The 19,356-nt window shown below is 38.5% G+C and overlaps 1 protein-coding gene across 28 annotated transcripts in view; it reads left to right on the top strand.

Moving 5' to 3' along the window:
* ATAD2B (ATPase family AAA domain containing 2B) overlaps positions 1–19,356 on the top strand; it is a 213,570-nt gene that overhangs the window by 24,234 nt on the left and 169,980 nt on the right. For 17 of the 28 annotated variants that reach the window (XR_012422623.1, XR_012422617.1, XR_012422614.1 and 14 more), the window contains exons 2-8: positions 4,608–4,759; positions 12,073–12,122; positions 12,487–12,640; positions 14,352–14,454; positions 15,310–15,418; positions 16,545–16,586; positions 18,742–18,858. Coding sequence is in view for 15 of the 28 variants with exons in the window: in XM_065527661.2 (XP_065383733.1) it covers positions 4,608–4,759; positions 12,073–12,122; positions 12,487–12,640; positions 14,352–14,454; positions 15,310–15,418; positions 16,545–16,586; positions 18,742–18,858 (727 nt within the window). In the remaining 13 variants the exon portion in view is untranslated. The remainder of the gene's footprint in view (positions 1–4,607; positions 4,760–12,072; positions 12,123–12,486; positions 12,641–14,351; positions 14,455–15,309; positions 15,419–16,544; positions 16,587–18,741; positions 18,859–19,356) is intronic. The other 11 variants (XR_012422622.1, XR_012422620.1, XR_012422619.1 and 8 more) reach the window with 1 other exon arrangement.

Below are 19,356 nucleotides of genomic sequence, written 5' to 3' on the forward strand. Positions count from 1 at the left end.
CCAGATTTGGAGTAAAGGATGTCTTGGATTTGTAGTTCAGTTAGATGACTTTTAATGCACATTTTAACCTTGGGAGTCTGTAAATATCCCAGGTTGGAGTGGGTGAGATAGTATAAAAACTAAAGCTAGGCGTAGTGGCTCATGGTTGTAATCCCAGTGCTTTGTGGGGCTGAGGCGGGAGGATCTCCTGAGGTCAGGAGTTTGAGAACAACCTGGCAATGAGACCCTGTCTCAAATAAAATAAAACAATAAAAATATGAAATAAAAAGTAAGAGGTCGGGCGCGGTGGCTCATGCTTGTAATCCCAGCACTTTGGGAGGCCGAGGCGGGCAGATCACGAGGTCAGGAGTTCGAGACCAGCCTGGCCAACACAGTGAAATGTTGTCTCTACTAAAATTACAAAACTTAGCTGGGCATGGTGGCATGCACCTGTAATCCCAGCTACTCAGGAGGCTGAGGCAGGTGGCATGCACCTGTAATCCCAGCTACTCAGGAGGCTGAGGCAGGAGAATTGCTTGAACCAGGAGGTAGAGGTTGCAGTGAGCCAAGACCACTGCACTCCAGCCTGGGTGACAGAGCTAGACTACGTCTCAAAAAAAAAAAAAAAACAGAAAACTGTATTAGAAATGAAAGGACTGTTGGGCGCAGTGGCTGACGCCTGTAATCTCAGCACTTTGGGAGGCTGAGGTGGGTGGATCTCGAGGTCAGGAGTTGGAGACCAGCCTGGCCAATATGATGAAACCCCATCTCTACTAAAAATGCAAATATTAGCTGGGCGTGGTGGCGGGCGCCTGTAGTCCCAGCTACTCAGGAGGCTGAGGCAGGAGAATTGCCTGAACCCGGGAGGCAGAGCTTGTAGTGAGCCAAGATCGTGCCACTGCACTCCAGCTTGGGTGACAGAGCGAGACTCCGTCTCACAGAAAAAAAAAAAAATGAAAGGACTAAATTAAGAAACACTCATTTGAGTATAGTATGTTGACTAACAAAGGATTATTATAAGATTGAAGTATTTCTTATTTTATTTTATTTTTTTTTGGGACGGAGTCTCGCTCTGTCGCCCAGGCTGGAGTGCAGTGGCCGGATCTCAGCTCACTGCAAGCTCCGCCTCCCGAGTTCACGCCATTCTCCTGCCTCAGCCTCCCGAGTAGCTGGGACTACAGGCGCCCACCACCTCGCCCGGCTAGTTTTTTGTATTTTTTTTAGTAGAGACGGGGTTTCACCGTGTTAGCCAGGATGGTCTCGATCTCCCGACCTCGTGATCCGCCCGTCTCGGCCTCCCAAAGTGCTGGGATTACAGGCTTGAGCCACCGCACCTGGCCAAGATTGAAGTATTTCTTAAATGATTTTCCACCCTGTACTGAATATAGTTTGGAAGTAGCTAACTAACTTTTCTTGGGAACTTAACCTAATAAGTGATGGTGTATTATGAAACTAATATACCATCTTAATTGTATACATGCTCATATTTGAATTTCAAGTATTTTTTCTTTTGTGCCTTTTAGTACCAGTGTGGCCTTGTGGCTTTTTTTTTTTTTTTTTTTTTTTTTTTTTTTTGAGATGGGGTATTGCTCTTTCGCCCACGTTGTGATGTGATCACAGCTCACTGCAGCCTTGACCGCCTGTGCTCAAGCAATCTTCCCACCTCACTCTCTCTGAGTAGCTGGGACCACTGGTGCATACCTCCATGCCCAACTAATTATTATTTTTCTTTTGAGACAGAGTTTTCCTCTTGTTGCCCAGGCTGGAGTGCAATGGCATGATCTCGGCTCACTGCAACCTCTGCCTCCTGGGTTCAAGCGATTCTTCTGCCTCAGCCTCCCCAGTATCTGGGATTACAGGCATGTGCCACTATGCCTGGCTGATTTTGTATTTTTAGTAGAGATGGGGTTTCACCATGTTGGTCAGGCTGGTCTGGAACGCCTGACCTCAGGTGATCCACCCGCCTCGGCCTCGCAAAGTGCTGGGATTATAGGCATGAGCCACCACGCCTGACCTAACTAATTTTTATTTTTAATTTTTTTGTAGAGATAAGGTCTCATTATGTTGCCCAGGGTGGTCTGGCACTCCTGGCCTCAAGCAGTCATCCTGCCTTGACCTCCCAAAGTTTTGGGATTTCATGTGTGAGCCACTGTGCCTGGCCACAGATATTTCTATATGGTAGCATATTGAAAAGGATTATAGATATTTGTTGACAAAAAGAGTCAAACTCAGTAAAATATTTAAAGAGATTTATTCTGAGCCAAATATGAGTGGCCATGGACCAAGACACAGTCTCAAGAGGTCCTGAGAACATGTGCCCAAAGTGGTTGAGTTATAGCTTTGTTGTATACATTTTAGGAAGACATAAGACATCAATCAGTACATGTGAGATATACATCGGTTCAATCTGGAAAGACGGGAAAGATAGGGGGCTTACAACTGATAGGTGGATTCAAAGATTTTCTGTTTTTTTTGTTTTTTTTGTTTTTTTTTTTTTTTTGAGACGGAGTCTTGCTCTGTCACCCGGCTGGAGTGCAATGGCGTGATCTCGGCTCGCTGCAACCTCCACCTCCCAGGTTCAAGTGATTCTCCTGCCTCAGCCTCCCAAGTAGCTGGGATTACAGGCATGTACCACCACACCCGGCTAGAGTTTTACCATGTGTATGTTTATATGTTTATACATTCCTTAGCTCCCTCTGCTGAGAGCACTTAATTGCAGTGAAACCTCAGTAACAGTGAGCACATGTAGTGCCCAACTTTTGGTTCCTAAATACTATCATTGACTAAGAGGAACCAAGGCTCCTTGGAGAAATGCTAATCTAGGGCCACAGAGGGAAAGTATAAAATGAGTCTACATTCAGTTGTTCCAGAAAGTAAGGAAGTACTCAAAATGATGAGAATGTGTCAAAAGACACAGGAATTACTTTGAAGGGGCTCACGCTGGCTAAATCTCACATAATTTGAGCAGCAAAATAAATAGAGTAGGGAATTACAATTTGTAGAATAAAATAGGAATCCATGATACTGATAAAAATATAAATGAATAAATGAATTTATGGAGACAGGGTAAACTTTCTTAAAATGCCAACTACAAATGTAGAAGGAATGATGGAATTAGATAATCACCATCTTTGTGGTATTTGATAATGGCAAGAGTAGTCAATGAATACTAAGGCTGGTTGGTAGAGATTTGATGAGGAACAGGATATTGGTGAATTATCAGAATAATTCCCCGTAATATATAAGTCAAATACAAAGGAAAACATAGTTACTTTACAGTGAAGAAACCTGGCAGACACCAGGTTGACCAAGTAATGAGGGTTATCCCTAGGGATGGGAAGGATAGGTATAATATGCACAGCATCACATCTGTCTATTCTTTTTAAGAATATGTGTCCTGAATCTGATCATTAGGAACATCAGCTGGGCCCAGATTGGGGGTCATCCTAGAGAATAAAAGGCCTGTACTCTTTTATTTTTTTTTTTAGACGGAGTCTCGGTCTGTCACCCAGTCTGGAGTGCAGTGGTTGCTCACTGCAACCTCCACCTCCTGGGTTTGAGGGATTCTTGTGCTTCAGTCTCCCGAGTAGCTGGGATTATAGGCGTGTACCACCACACCTGGCTTTAAAAAAATATATTTTTGGTAGAGATGGGTTCACCAGGCTTGTCTGGAACTCCTGACCTCGGGCGATTTGCCCCGCCTTGGCCTCCCAAAGTGTTGGGATTACATGCATGAGCCACTGCGCCTGGCTCGCCTATGCTCTTGACAGTCAAGGACATGAAAGATAGGGAAAGAAGGAAAGACTGATTAAGGGAGACTGAGGAGGTCCATTAACTAAATGCAATATGTGTTTAGTATCCTGTCTTTAGAAAGAGAGGCGTTGTTGGGACATTTGGTAAAATTTGAATATGTCTGTGGTTTGACTTTATATTATACCAGTGTTCATTTACTGATTGGGGGGGTTGTATGGTGGTAATGTAGCAAAGTGCCCTTGTTTGGGGAGGTATATACTGGAGTATTTAGGAGGGTCTGAGGGATTGTGTCAATACAAAAAAGATACATATACACACCAGACGTTTAAGAACACACACCCTTTCTTGAACGTTTTTCAAAATAAAAACAAAAAACAACATTTTTTTGATTATAAATGTAATCTTTCTTGCTTTTATATTTACAGATTATACATTTTGCTATATTTGTAGTATAATTCAGTAAATATTTATTGGTTGACAAAATACTGTGCTTGATTTTCCAAGAATATTAACAATTCTTTTTTTTTGAAACAGTCTTGCTCTGTCATTCAGGCTGGAGTGCACTGGCTTGATCTTGGCTCTCTGCAGCCTCCGCCTCCTGGGTTAAAGCGATTCTCCTGCTTCAGCCTCCCAAGTAGCTGGAATTACAGGCGCCTGCCACCACACCCAGCTAATTTTTTTTGTTTTTTGGTAAAGACGGGGTTTCGCCGTATTGGCCAGTGTGGTCTTAAACTCCTGACCTCAAGTGATCTACCTGCCTCAGCCACCCAAAGTGCTGGCATTACAGGAGTGAGCCACTGAGCCTGGCCCTTAATATTAACAATTTTACTTGTCTTAATAGGAATAATAAATACATTTTTAACATTGTCTTTCAGAAAGCTGAAGTTGATGGTAGTTTAAGTGATAGCCACGTATCTCCTCCAGCCAAACGCACTTTGAAACAACCTGATTCTGTTTGCAAAGACAAATCAAAATCACGAAGTACTGGTCAGCGAGAGGAATGGAATTTATCAACTGGACAGGCCAGGTGAGAAAGGAGAACTCATTGATTGTTTTTTCTTAAATTACTGAATGTGATTCAGGGCTGATACTAATGCTAATTTTTTTAGCTTATAAAATAAGTATCTTATAAATACTTATAAGTAAATTGAATTAAACTTATTTTATAATTTTTGTATGTAATTTTATTTTCTCCTGATAATACTCTAAAATATATTTGTTTTATAAAGATATATGGTATGTAACAGAAACTACCATAAGTAAAACAATAAGGATTTTGATGACTCTTGAGTATGCATATGTATTTATAGTGCTGAAAATTTAAATAAAACATATGGTCAGAATTATATTTTTACTTGAAAATAAAATCTCCCTTTTTTTAAGATTATTGACTATTTCACTTGATATATGAAGATATAATGACGTTTAAATTAATTTTTAAAGACATCTTTTCATCTGTTTACCCTGTTTTAAACTTAAATTTGCTTGTATCTGGTTCAGTACGTATCAGGAAAACAATTTTCGTCAGTTTCAGAGTAAATTACCAACATTTACTTTGAAACTGACTAAAATTAAGTTTAATTTACTCCCAAATGGTAGTTAGGTTAGGCACCCACATAGAAAAGATTTAAACATTGAAATCAGATTTGTTAGCTTCTGTTTTGTTTAAAGTCTTTATTTTTATTTTTTTCTAATTAAAAACAATTTTTTTTTTTTTACATCGGTCTGGGAACTAAAGGGTTCTTTAAACTCTTTAAAGTAGAAGTGCTGATGATGTGTGACTGAACAGAAGTAAAAGGGAAGTCCTTTGTTTTTATTCTTCAAGTATTTAAAAATATTTTGATTTTATATGTGTAGGTAAATTCTGGATACTTTTATTCTCTAGGGAAAAAAATCTTTGGGTTATATAGACTTTGACAGGCTGCGTACATTTATTAGTCCCTAAGGAGTCTCTATACTTACTAAAATATACTCCATAAGATGTACCAGTTTATTTTATGTTTTGTAATTTGCATTATATGGGGGCTAAGTAGAAAAATACATGAATCATAGTCTGTTGAGTTTTATTTTTATTTTTCTTTCCCACACCCATACATCTGTGAGATGAAACAGGTCTGGATCATTATGATGATGTTACTTTAGTACTGCCATGTAATTATACTTTTAGACTTGATCTACCTGTTATAATCTCTATCTTGCATTTATTAAATGAGTGAATCAAATATCTTCCAGATAAATATTCCTAACAATGTTCTTTTAGTGTTAAAATTGGACTTTTAAGATGATTTTAACAGTTTATTCAAGTGCAAGTAATATACTAGATTTCTCTTATTTTATCCACCCAGCAGGCCTTTATATAAATTGATCTTGATATTTCTTTTCTTTTTTTTTTGAGATGGAGTTTTGCTGGAGTGCAATGACGCTATCTTGGCTCACTGCAACCTCTGCCTCCCAGGTTCAAGTGATTCTCCTGCCTCAGCCTTCCAAGTACTTGGGGTTACAGGCATGCGCCACCATGCCCACCTAATTCTGTATTTTTAGTAGAGACAGGGTTTCTCCATGTTGGTCAGGCTAGTCTTGAACTCCTGACCTCAGGTGATCCACCTGCCTCGGCCTCCCAAAGTACTGGGATTACAGACATGAGCCACCACGCCTGGCCTAATTTTTCTAGTTTTAGTAGAGACAAGGTTCCACCACATTGGCCAGGCTGGTCTCGAACTCTGGACCTCAGGTGATCCACCTGCCTTGACCTCCCAAAATGCTGGGATTACAGGCATGAACCACTGCGCCTGGCCGATATTTCATATAGAAATCTTTCATATAAAAAGGCCTCAAAAATTTTAAGAGAGCATGTGAAAGATATGCTTCCATTTAGGAATCATTTAGGTACCTTAGAGTGAGGTATTTTTTTAAAAAAATACTAAATATATTTTAAGTAAAAAACTTAAATAATGAATACTAATACATTTACTGTTTCTGTTTTGGCAAAAGGACAATGTTTAGTAGCTCACAGAATTTAAAAAGATTTTTGAGGCCAGGCATGGTGGCTCATGGCTGTAATCCCAGAACTTTGGTAGGCCAAGGTGGGAGGATTGCTTGAGCCCAGGAGTTCAAGAACAGCCTGGGCAACATAGTGAGACCTCATCTCTATGAAATATTAAAAAATTAGCTACAGTGGCATGTGCTTGTAGTACCATCTACTCGAAAGGCTAAGGCTGGAGGATGCCGTGAACCCAGGAGTTTGAGGCTACAGTGAGCTGTGATCACGCCATTGCACTCCACCCCGGGTGGCAGAGTGAGACCTGTCTTCGTGGAAAAAAAAAAAGTTTTTTTTTTTTAGTTTATTCATCTAGGAGTCTGAGTAACAGTTAAACTTTTAGAATTAAAATCTTTTGATGTTTCAGATGACCTGAAAATAAAATGCAGTTTGACCTATTAGATTCAATAGAATTTAATTTTAAGGAAAACTTGTAGTTAAAAATATTTCAGATTTTGAGATAATATAAGTACAAAAAATTAAGAATTACTTGGAGACTTGTATTTGTATGTCATTAACCTGAGAATCTTGATTCCTTTATTTTGGTAATCTAAACTCTTATAAGCATGTAAGGTAAACTTATTAAAGTGCTTTCACAAAAAATAATTTGTTAGAAGTAATAATTCATATGGACAAAAATTGAATACAGATAAGAATTAGTATTAGCTATGAAAAATAAGGAATTCTAAAGAACTTTGCAAAGACCACTAAGGTCAAAGAAATTACTGTTAATTGGCAAAATAAATTTCCATTTTAGAGTTAGATAATTGGATGAAGATAGAGATAAAAGTGGACCTAGAACTTCTGAATCTTCATAAGTGATTTGAGATAGATTATGAGTTTTCTTTTGGGCTAAAACCTGGGTTTAAGGCCCAAGTGTATCAACATAATTTTAATGATTGATACTTTTAGTAAAATAGGATGTTTTTGGTCAAAAATATTTTTAATATATATTTTTTATATTGTATATAGAAATTCCCAAATATACATACTAACATAGATGTTGTAGCTTACAAATACTTTGAGTAGAGAATGCTATTTTATTGACTTTTTTGGTCAGCGGTTATTTATTTAGCTAATAGTCATTTATTTAACCTGATGTATATCTAGAATAATAGTCATACTCTAAGATACAGACAAATTGAAATTTTCCTAAGACTTACTGTACACTTGGCTGGGTGCGGTGGCTCATGCCTGTAATTCCAGCACTTTGGGAGGCCAAGGGGCGTGGATCACCTGAGGCCAGAAGTTCGAGACCAGTCTGGCCAACATGGTGAAATCTGATCTCTACTAAAAATACAAAAATTAGCCAAGCATGGCGGTGCATGCCTGTACCCAGCTAGTTGGGAGGCTGAGGCATGAGAATTGCTTGAACCCAGGAGATGGAGGTTGCAGTGAGCCGAGATCGCACCATTGCACTCTAGCCTGGGCGACAGAGTGAGACTCTGTCTTTAAAAAAAAAAAAAAAAAAAAGATTTGCTGTATACTCAAAAGTAGTAGCATGCTTGAAAGTTTCCTTTTGTGATTAGGTAATGAGGAAGTAGTGAGGTGAGGCAGAAATATATGAAATTTTTTCTTAAAACAGATCTTTCATTAGTAATAAAACCACTTATGTGGACTGCTGAGGCATATTAGAATTGAGGAGTGGCAGTGGTTAAGTGAGGTCTGTCAGAACTGGGGCTTTTTTGAATTGAGGTTTATAACCCTCATAAATCATTAAATGCCTTGAGTTTATATGGGAAAGGGAGAATGAGTATGATTTATAAGTCTGATATTGCAATGGTTATGCCCCAGATAATTAAAGCTGTAGAAAATTCTTTTTTTTTTTTTGAGACGGAGTCTCGCTCTGTCGCCCAGGCTGGAGTGCAGTGGCCGGATCTCAGCTCACTGCAAGCTCCGCCTCCCGGGTTTATGCCATTCTCCTGCCTCAGCCTCCCGAGTAGCTGGGACTACAGGCGCCCACCACCTCACCCGGCTAGTTTTTTGTATTTTTTAGTAGAGACAGGGTTTCACCATGTTAGCCAGGATGGTGTCGATCTCCTGACCTCGTGATCCGCCCGTCTCGGCCTCCCAAAGTGCTGGGATTACAGGTTTGAGCCACCGCGCCCGGCCTAGAAAATTCTAATGTAATAATCACCTAATGCAAAGTGAAACAGTTTCCATTTAAAAATTGAGGAAATAGGGTTAGGCGCAGCAGCTCACACCTGTAATCCCAGCACTTTGGGAGTCTGAGGCGGGGGTTGGCGGGGATCACCTGAGGTTAGGAGTTCGAGACCAGCCTGGCCAACCTGGTGAAACCTTGTCACCACTAAAAATACAAAAATTAGCCAGGTATGGTGGTGCACGCCTGTAATCCAGCTACTTGGGAGACTGAGGCATGAGAATTGCTTGAATCGAGGAGGCAGAGGTTGCAATGAGCCAAAGTAGGGCCACTGCATTCTACCCTGGGTGACAGAGTGAGGCTTTGTTCCCTCAAAAAATAATAAATGATAAATAAAAATTCAGGAAACAGTGATACAGGGAAAAAATCTCCAACGCACCTTCCTTCTTTTCATAAAATAAACAAAAGAATAAAGCTACACACTCAATTTAAGTGACCAACTTTTGGGAACATTGATACATATGGAAACTTTTAGGCACATATGTTTAAGCAGGCTAACTCTTACAAAATCTCAGTATAGGCTGGGCATGGTGGCTTACACCTGTAATCATAGCACTTTGGGAGGCCAAGGTGAGCGGATCATCTGAGGTCAGGAGTTCAAGATCAGCCTGGCCAACATGGTGAAACTCTGTTTCTACTAAAATACAAAAATTAGCTGGATATCATGGCGGGTGCCTGTAATCCCATCTGCTCGGGAGGCTGAGACGAGAGAATCAGTTGAACCTGGGAGACGGTAGTTGCAGTGAGCCAAGATCGCACCATTGCACTCCAGCCTGGGTGGCTAAGACTCCGTCTCAAAAAAAAAAAAAAAAAAAATCTCAGTATATTAAATCTCTTAATATACTCATGTATTTCATGTCATGTCTCCTTTTTCACTCTCTCTCCCTTTTATAAAGATCATGATGACAATAATCTGTGACTATAAGGTAATTGGATCAATTGAAGAACAAGTTTCTTGAAATTTTTTCTTAAAACAGATCTTTCATTAGTAATAAAAGCCAAGTAAGCATTGTCTTCTTTAGAGCAGACAAAAAGCTTGTTGTGCTTTTTTCCCCAATGATGTTGCCATTGTTCCAAAAAGTTTTAGATTTCTTTTGTGGAATGACTTTAGGGTCTGCATGTTATTCTTTTGAACAATTCAAGTGATGTGAAATTCCAACCATTTGGCTTTGTGTACAGTCAGAATTCAGTTCGTGCCAAGACTTGTGAATAAACTCATCAAGCTGAGTTAATGCTTTGTTGGGTCTAAAGACAAAGTATATTTATGAAGTAATAAAGTTGGTTTTTTTGTGTGGTTTTAAGTGGATTTTGAGAGTGATTCTCAAGAATTCCAGAAACGCATTGTGCAGTGACAACATTTTAAGAATACCTGTATTACATCCATTTTGTTACTTTATAGTCACACTCATATACCTGGAGAATCGTGCATTGTATACAATGGTTCTAAAAATGAAATTTTCTCTAAGACAGTATACTAGGAAAAGGTGTTTTTTTGTTGTTGTTTTCTAGGGGAAAGGGGGGGGCTAGATTTTTTGTTGTTGTTTTTTGACAATCTGAAGATGCATAGTAGTTAGGTTTTTTTTTGTTTTTTGTTTTTTTTTTTAAGATGGATCCTTGCTCTGTCACCCAGGCTGGAGTGCAGTGGTGTGATCTCCACTTACTGCAACTTCTGCCTCCTGGGTTCAAGCAATTCTCCTGCCTCAGCCTCCTGAGTAGCTGGGATTACAGGTGCTCACCACCACGCCTAGCTAATTTTTATATTTTTAGTAAAGAGGGGGTTTCACCATGTTGGCCAGGCTGGTCTCGAACTCCTGACCTCAGGTGAACACCCGCCTCGGCCTCGCAAAGTGCTGGGATTACAGGCTCACGTGAGCCATTGTGCCTGGCTTGCGTTTCTGTTTATAACCTTTAGTTATCTTAACTGTGACCTTTGCTGGGCAGGGGTATTGTGATATACAATATATTTATAATTTAACATGAAGAGTACTAGAGTAACCAAAAATGTTAGATTATTTTGATTAAAAGTTTGTGCACACCACATAGAAGGCAGTCACAGGGGCCGGGCGTGGTGGCTCACGTCTGTAATCCCAGCACTTTGGGAGGCAGAGGCGGGCAGATCACCTGAGGTCAGGTGTTCGAGACCAGCCTGATGAACATGGTGAAACCCCATCTCTACTAAGAATACAAAAATTAGCCAGGCATGGTGGTGCATGCCTGTAATCCCAGCTACTTGGGAGGCTGAGGCAGGAGAATCGCTTGAACCCAGGAGACGGAAGTTGCAGTGAGCCGAGATCGTGCCACTGTACCTCCAGCCTGGGTGACAGAGCAAGACTCTGTCTCGAGGAAAAAAAAAAAAAGACAGTCACATATATTTGTGATTTTCTGGCTGTCCTTTCCCTAGTTTTTTAATCTTCGAAACTAATAATTGTTGGATATTTCAAAAATATCTTAGTTTGCATTGACAACTCTTTTATTATGCAGCAATTTAGTTTTTACTTTTCAACTTTCTGACTATACTAAGAAGTACTGTGACTTTTTCCTAGTCCTCATGTTCTGATGGCCTTGTTAGTAACTTTCCAGCGATTTACGTTTCTCTTCTTCCACCCAAAAGGGAGAATTGTAAAATGGCTCTTTTGATAAATCAGCTGTTTTCATTTGTCAGTTTAGATGTGTAATAACATACTTTGAAGAAATTATTAAATGATAAAGGTATGCAAGCACTTTTTTCTTACTGTTTATTGTGTTAATAAATTTATCATTGTTTCAATTTTATTTCAACAACCAAAACCAATAGTTAATGCCTGTGACCCCTGCTACTTATGGTCTCAGTTAATTTTATGGTCCATATTAAGCTTAAGCCTTTTTTTTGGGTTTTAATTTGTAAAGTTGATGGCAGAGTAAACTTAGTTTATAATGTTATTAAAGCTTTTCTTGAAGTAATAAAATGGCTTTTAACTAAGTTAGCTAGTATATTTTATTAATTGGCATATTACCAATCTTACAGTAAAAAAGTTATCTTTTAAAAAAGTTTTAAAGATTAAAGTAACATTTTAAAGATTAAAATAATTCCAACAGTATTGCATTTCTTGCTTATATAAACAAATGTTGATGTGTTTGCATATTAAATATAATTGTGTTCTAGGTTAACTTCTCAGCCTGGTGCTACATTACCAAACGGACATAGTAGTTTATGTGAGTATTCTATTATAAAACTGGTTAGTATTAAAATTCTTGCAATGTTAGAGAAAGCAGTAAAGTGGGGAAAAATAGAGTGATTTAATAGTGTGCTGAGCATACAGTTGGAAATGGCTGAATTTCAGTCATAGTAAAAAAATATATGTAATTGTTAAACTTTGGGAAATCAGCGTACCTGAAATAATTTAAATTATTTATGACATTGTAAACTTCATCGAAATTTTAGATTATTGAATATTAAAGCCTTTAAAAGGTTATATTAAACTTTTTGTAGTCTTTTAAAAGTAATTTTTTCATTTTTTTTCCTTTTCTTTCTTTCTGAATTCTGTACTTTGAAATGTAAATATCTCTCTTCTTGTAGCCCTTCGAAGCCATCCCCTTCGAGGGGAAAAGAAGGGAGATGGGGACCTTTCTTGTATAAATGGTGACATGGAAGTCAGAAAAAGTTGTCGTTCCAGGAAAAACAGATTTGAAAGTGTGAACCAGAGTTTGTTATTTGATCAACTAGTAAATAGGTATGAATGCTATGTATTAAGCAATTTCATTTAATTATTTGCTTTTTAAGACAGTTACATTTTAAAAAAATAGCTTAAGAAACGACTTAGCAATCAGTACAGTTCTTTTAAAACTTAACTTGAAGCTGGGTGTGGTGGGTCAATTCAAGAGTTTGAATTGAAGATGTTTTGAGACTGAGTATGTGGGATTGAGTCTCTTAGCTAGTCAGTGAGCTGACTGTCCGTTCAACGTCTGCATCTGTAAAACTTGACTGTTCTCAGATAATATGTCATCCTACTTAATCCTTACAACAGCCTGGAGAGGGTGGTCAGTACAATCCCTATTTGACAAGAGAGGAAATTATATTCTACAGTGGTAACATCAAATTTGCGCTTAAGTTATTATTAAAACTTAAGTATTGTTAAATGCTTAGATCAGTATCTAGATGCATAGTAATTGTTATGTAAGTATTTGTTTAAAATACAAAATAAAAATTGCCAAGATAGCCAAGTGTGGTGACTGGAGACTGTAGTCATAGCTGCTCAGGAGGCTAAAGTGGGAAGATCCTGAGCCTAGGAGTTCAAGACCAGTCATGGCAACATAATGAGACCCCAATCTCTCGCCCAGGCTGGAGTGCAGTGATGCAATCTTGGCTCACTGCAACCTCTGCCTCCTGGGTTCAAGCGATTCTCCTGCCCCAGCCTCCCGAGCAGCTGGAACTATAGGCGTGTACTACCATGCCTGATTAATTGTATTTTTAGTAAAGACGGGGTTTCACCATGTTAGCCAGGATGGTCTCAATCTCCTGACCTCGTGATCCACCTGCCTCGGCCTCCCAAAGTGCTGGGATTTCAGGCATGAGCCACCGTGCCCAGCAGCCCATCTCTTTAAAAAGAAAAAGAAAATTGCTAAGATGTTAGCATGTTTTTCTTGAATGTCAGTGTTTTACTTGAATTTCTGAAAGAGTCCAGTAAACTTTATAAGGCTTTAAACTTTTTACAAATTGTTTTATTTTATACAATTACTTATTTTTATACAAATAAAAATAAAATAATTTTATACACTTATTTTATACAAGTTATTCTTAACACCATCTTTCAATAAAAAGGTTGAATTAGTATTTTTTCAGTGTCATATATCTGATAATTATTCATAGAGGCATTATGGATTTTTTTATTGGGACCTTATTAACAAAAGCCTTATATTTAAAAAGTTTTATTTTAATGTGTATATTAAGGTAGAAGATGTCCTGGTTTTGCTTTTCTTATTGGGCACTGTATTCTGATAATGGATGCTGGTTATGAAAGAGGTATTTAATTGGGATGTAGTGGGGCACACCACTGTAATTGCAGCACTTTGGGAGCTGAGATGAATGAATCGCTTGAGCCCAGGAGTTCAAGAACAGCCTGGGCAACATGGTGAAACCCTATCTCCACAAAAAAATATAAAAATTAGCTGGGCATGGTAGTGCATGCCTGTAGTCTCAGCTACTCGGGAGGCTGAGGTGGGAGGATCATTTGAGTCCAGGAGGTTGAGGCTGCAGTGAGCCACGAACAGGCCACTGTACTCCAGCCTGGGTGACAGAGGGACACTATCTAAAAAAAACAAAAAAGAAAAAAAAGTTGTGTATAATTACACATCAGAGATGATTTGATTACGCTTTCACAAAGAGCTCTTTTATGTATATGGTGCCACCATTGTCTAAATCCTGATTTTATTATATGATTGTAGCACTGCTGAAGCTGTGCTACAGGAAATGGACAACATTAATATCCGACGGAATCGTCGATCAGGAGAAGTAGAACGACTTCGAATGTGGACAGATACAGAATTTGTGAGTATATTAGCTGTAGCAATCTTTGTAAATACGTTTTATTTTAATTGAGGAATTTAAAGGGAGAATGCAACAGTTGGATGTTTTTGAATTAGCACGAGTATTCCTTCCTCTTCATTTCCAACTTATTTGGGATTTTATTGCTTGCTTGCTTCTTTTCTTCATTCTCCTCTTGCTATAACCTTCCCAAGAAAACCCTCTTCATTTTTGCTGTATGAGTCACCTTAAAGTGCAACTGTGATTCTGTTACTCTTCTGATTTGAACCATTAATGGTTTTTTGTTGTGCACTGAATTTATTAAAAACACCTTGATGTTTATGATCTGGCTTCAACTTTGTTTTCTCACATACCATTGCCTAAGTGTAAACAAATGATTCTTGTTCCTATAACCTTTACTCTTGTTAATACTTCTAGTTAGTGACTGATGCAGTTCTATCTTTGTTTCAAGGTTCATTTCAGACACTGCCTCCCTTCCCTTTACCCCATAACAAAAGGAGGGTCTTCTCTTTGAATTCTAGAGTACTTTGTACCTCTCTTTGTGGCATTTAACTTATTTTACTTTCTTTTATAATTACCTGTGATTGTCTTATTTCCCTCCTACTAGGCTGTAATTTGCTTGAGGGAGAAAGTATGTTGCTGGCATTATGTGTTTTACATTTTTATAAGTTTGTTATAAGTTTTTTTCCTTTTTATTTCTTACGTTTATTTAATTTAGGAAGCTCCATTTTCACAAATCTATGGCATGCAAATAGGTGCTCAATAAATTTTGTTGAGCAGGTGTGTCCCATTGGGTTGTTTTTTTATAGTGGAGAATAAATGTCATGTTACTATTTGACAGATTTCTTTCTTTAAAAGGAAAACATGGATATGTATTCAAGAGTGAAAAGGCGAAGAAAGTCACTAAGGAGAAATAGTTATGGGATACAAAATCATCATGAAGTTTCTACTGAGGGTGAAGAAGAAGGTTTGTAAAGCATCTTTTGAAATTCTAGAAAGTTCAGGTGGGAGGGAGGAAAAATAAAATATACAAGTAATATTTGTAGACTATTACCAAGTCTACAATGGATTTTGAGGTCTATATTGTATAATTTGAAATAATTTAAATTTAGTTGGCAATCTGAGTTTCATTTCCTTCATTTGGAAAAATCCTTTGAAGTGCACATTGTACATTATGTAATGTATTTCATTAGTAGCCATTGGTAGTCCTTCAGTGATCTGGTATGGGATTTGCTTTGGGCTCATTTGCTTCTTAGATGAGGACTTTTTTGTACTTAGGCACCTTCTAACTGGATGGTTACTTTGTTATCCATGGCCTCTAAATCTCTGATTATGTGGATCTTGAATTTAGGTATGGTCTGAGAAATAAAGAGTAAAGTTTAGAGAGAGACTTCTAATACCAGTGGAAGGGGACTATACTATTCTTTTCTGAGGCCTTCGTGGGTTCTGAACTGAAGAACCCAGACTGAATTTGTAGGGCCGGAGTTGGGAACATGATAGCAGCACATTGGCCCCGTGGATTATAAATTGATGAAGAGTATACCTATAGGATTTAATTCTGTAGGCATTAATCTTTTTTTTTTTGAGACAGAGTCTTGTTCTTGTTGCTCAGGCTAGGGTGCAGTAGCGCGATCTCGGCTCGCTGCAGACTGCCTCCCGGGTCAAGCGATTCTCCTGCCTCAGCCTTTCGAATACCTGGCATTACAGGTGTGCACCACCACGTCTGGCTAATTTTTGTATTTTTAGTAGAGACGCAGTTTCGCCTTGTTGTCCAGGCTTGTGTTGAACTCCTGACCTCAGGTGATCCGCCTCCCTTGGCCTCCCAAAGTGCTAGCATTACCGGCGTGAGCCACCGCGCCCGGCCTGGCATTAATCTTTATTGAATTGGATTTTCAGAAGATTTGGTGTATTGTAAATGCAAATTAGTAGTACTTTATAGGGGAATCTTACTAGTTCCCATTATTTGTGTAGTTTAGATTGAGAAGACTGTGTTTTTTAAAAAAATTCTGTAGTTAATATTTTGTTAGCCAGTTTTGAAGAGGTGATATTTCTAATGAAGGCACTTTATTGAGCAAATATTATTGTTGTTACAGCTAGAACCTCTAAATTGCTTCCTTTGGAGAAAATCAGTATAGGTGAGACAGATTTATAATGTGATTTTTGCCTTTTCATTAACTGAATATCTTTGTAGAGTTTCCAAAGTAGATATGCCATATTTAGAATTTTTGCCTGTAATATTGTGTTATGGTACAGACATTTTTCAAAAAGTAATGTTTTGGATATTTAGATAACTTACTTAGGTACAAATATTTTATAGTATTATTTAGATAAATACTGTGTGTGTTGATTTTTCTGTACAACCTAACAATAAAAATTTTTCAAATAATGCTTTCTGATGTCATGAGTAAAATATAAAGTCCTTGGCAGGTTCTTTATTTTTTTTTTGGGGACAGTTTTTCACTCTGTCACCCAGGCTGGAGCGCACTGTCACAATCACAGTTCACTGCAGCCTTGACCTCCCAGGCTCAAGCAATCCTCCTACCTCAGCCTCCTGAGTAGCTGGGACCATAAGCACATGCCATCATGCTCAGCTAAATTGTTTGTAATTTTTATAGAGATGGGGTGTCAATATGTTTGTTGCTCAGGCTGGTCTTGATCGCCTGAGCTCAAATAGTCTTCCTGCCTCAGCCTCCCAAAGTGCTGGGTTTATAGGCATAAACCACCACGTCCAGCCCTTTGCAATTTTAGTCTTCTGCTTCTCTAAGTATCACTGCCAGCTTTATATTTTTTTCTATGCTTTAATATGATTGTGTTATATTGACAGTTCTTGTGGTTAAAAAGTTACATATTGCATTTGGGGGTTCATATGCTTATTAATTTTCTTCAAAAAAATTTTTTTTTTAATAGAGGCTGGGTGTGGTGGCTCACCCCTGTAATCCCAGCACTTTGGGAGGCTGAGGCGGGTGGATCACTTGAGGTCAGGAGTTTGAGACCAGCCTGGCCAACATAGTGAAACCCTGTCTCTACCAACAATACAAAAATTAGTTGGGCATTGTGGTGCATGCCTGTAATCCCAGCTACTTGGGAGGCTGAGATATGAGAATCGGTTGAACCCGGGAAGCAGAGGTTTCAGTGAGCCAAGATCATGCACTCCAGCCTGGGTGACAGAGCGAGATTCTGTCTCAAAAAAATAAAAAGTAAAAAAATTAGAGATGGAGTCTTGCTGTGTTATCCCAGACTGAACTCAAACTCCTGGGCTCAAGCCATCCTCCTGCCTTAGCCTCCTAAGTAATTGAGACTACAGGCAGGTGCCTTAGCGTCCAGCTAGACTCTTATTTTAACTGGACTTAGATGTTACGTTGTAGCTATAGCCAAATCATTTTTAAAAAATAGTATTTCGGCTCATGCCTGTAATCCCAGCACTTTGGGAGGTCGAGGCGGGCAGATCACCTGACGTCAGGAGTTCAAGACCCGCTTGGTCAGTGTGGCGAAACCCCATCTCTACTGAAAATATAAAATTAACCAAGCATGGTGATACATGCCTGTAGTCCCAGCTGCATATTTGGGAGGCTGAGGCAGGAGAATTGCTTGAACCCGGGAGGCAGAGGTTGCAGTGAGCCCAGATCACGCCACTGTACTCCAGCCTGGCGACACAGCAAGACTCCGTCTCAAAAAAAAAAAAAAGAATTATAAAATGATCATTTATGTGAAGAAATAAACTATTACCAATACCCTAGAAGTCTGTTTCATGCTCCATCTCAATGCGTTCATGCACTTTGCTACCAAAATGTAACTAATCCATGCTTAATTGTGATCAACAGGTCTAACAAATCATTACACTCCCAACATAAGTTGCTCTTGCTGTAACATTAGTAATTACCTATAACCATATTTTTTTGAATTACCAAGGGTATTTGAATACTAATTTAGTGGTTAATTGAACATTGATTGAGGTTTGCTGTAGTTGGATAAAATTTTAAGTCTGTTTTCTATTATTGCGTTGTATGACCAAAGCGAATCAAAGTTCCTAAGTAAATCAAGAGATAAAATATGATCACATTAATTTATTTAGCAGATAATTGTATTGATCACTGGCAGGGAAAGTATTTTCTTTTACATCCATTTAGGTTGATTTTTAATTACGTATGCTTTACATAGTATGTTGGCACTTAAATGTCACCTGTGCAAAAAGAGTAATGGATAAAGTGTAAATATTCAGTTCTAGAGTAGACTAATCCTTTTGGATTAAAACAATGCTTTTTTCTTTTGTTTTTGTGTGTGGGAAACTAGAATCTCAAGAGGAGGATGGAGATATAGAAGTTGAAGAGGCAGAAGGAGAAGAAAATGATAGACCATATAATTTGAGACAGAGAAAAACAGTGGATCGATACCAAGCACCTCCAATAGGTAGGCAACTGTAAATAACTTTTTTATTTTTGGTAGTTGAGTAACTTATTCTGCCCCACTGCTTTTTTTTGGCAACTCCTCTGTTGCCCAGGCTGGAGTGCAGTGGCATGATCCCAGCTCACTGCAAGCTCTGCCTCCCAAGTTCACCCCATTCTCCTGCTTCAGCCTCCCAAGTAGCTGGGACTACAGGTGCCTGCCACCACGAGGTCGGGAGATCAAGACTATCCTGGCTAACACGGTGAAACCCTGTCTCTACTAAAAATGTGCCACTGCTTTTTAAAAAATTAGTATTGCCAAATTTAAAAGAAGGAAATCTCTTATGGGTTTTATATACTGTATCTTTTACTACATATACTTCTGTGCACACAGATGCAACTGAAAGAAAGTCAAAGTATGTGGTAGCAGTATTGATTTACATACAGCATGTACATTTTATTTATAGAACCTTGTATTTAGTAATACTGCTCATATTAATGTATTACACTGTATAGTTTACTG

Source organism: Macaca fascicularis, chromosome 13, assembly GCF_037993035.2.
Source record: "Macaca fascicularis isolate 582-1 chromosome 13, T2T-MFA8v1.1".
Classification (NCBI taxonomy): domain Eukaryota; kingdom Metazoa; phylum Chordata; class Mammalia; order Primates; family Cercopithecidae; genus Macaca; species Macaca fascicularis.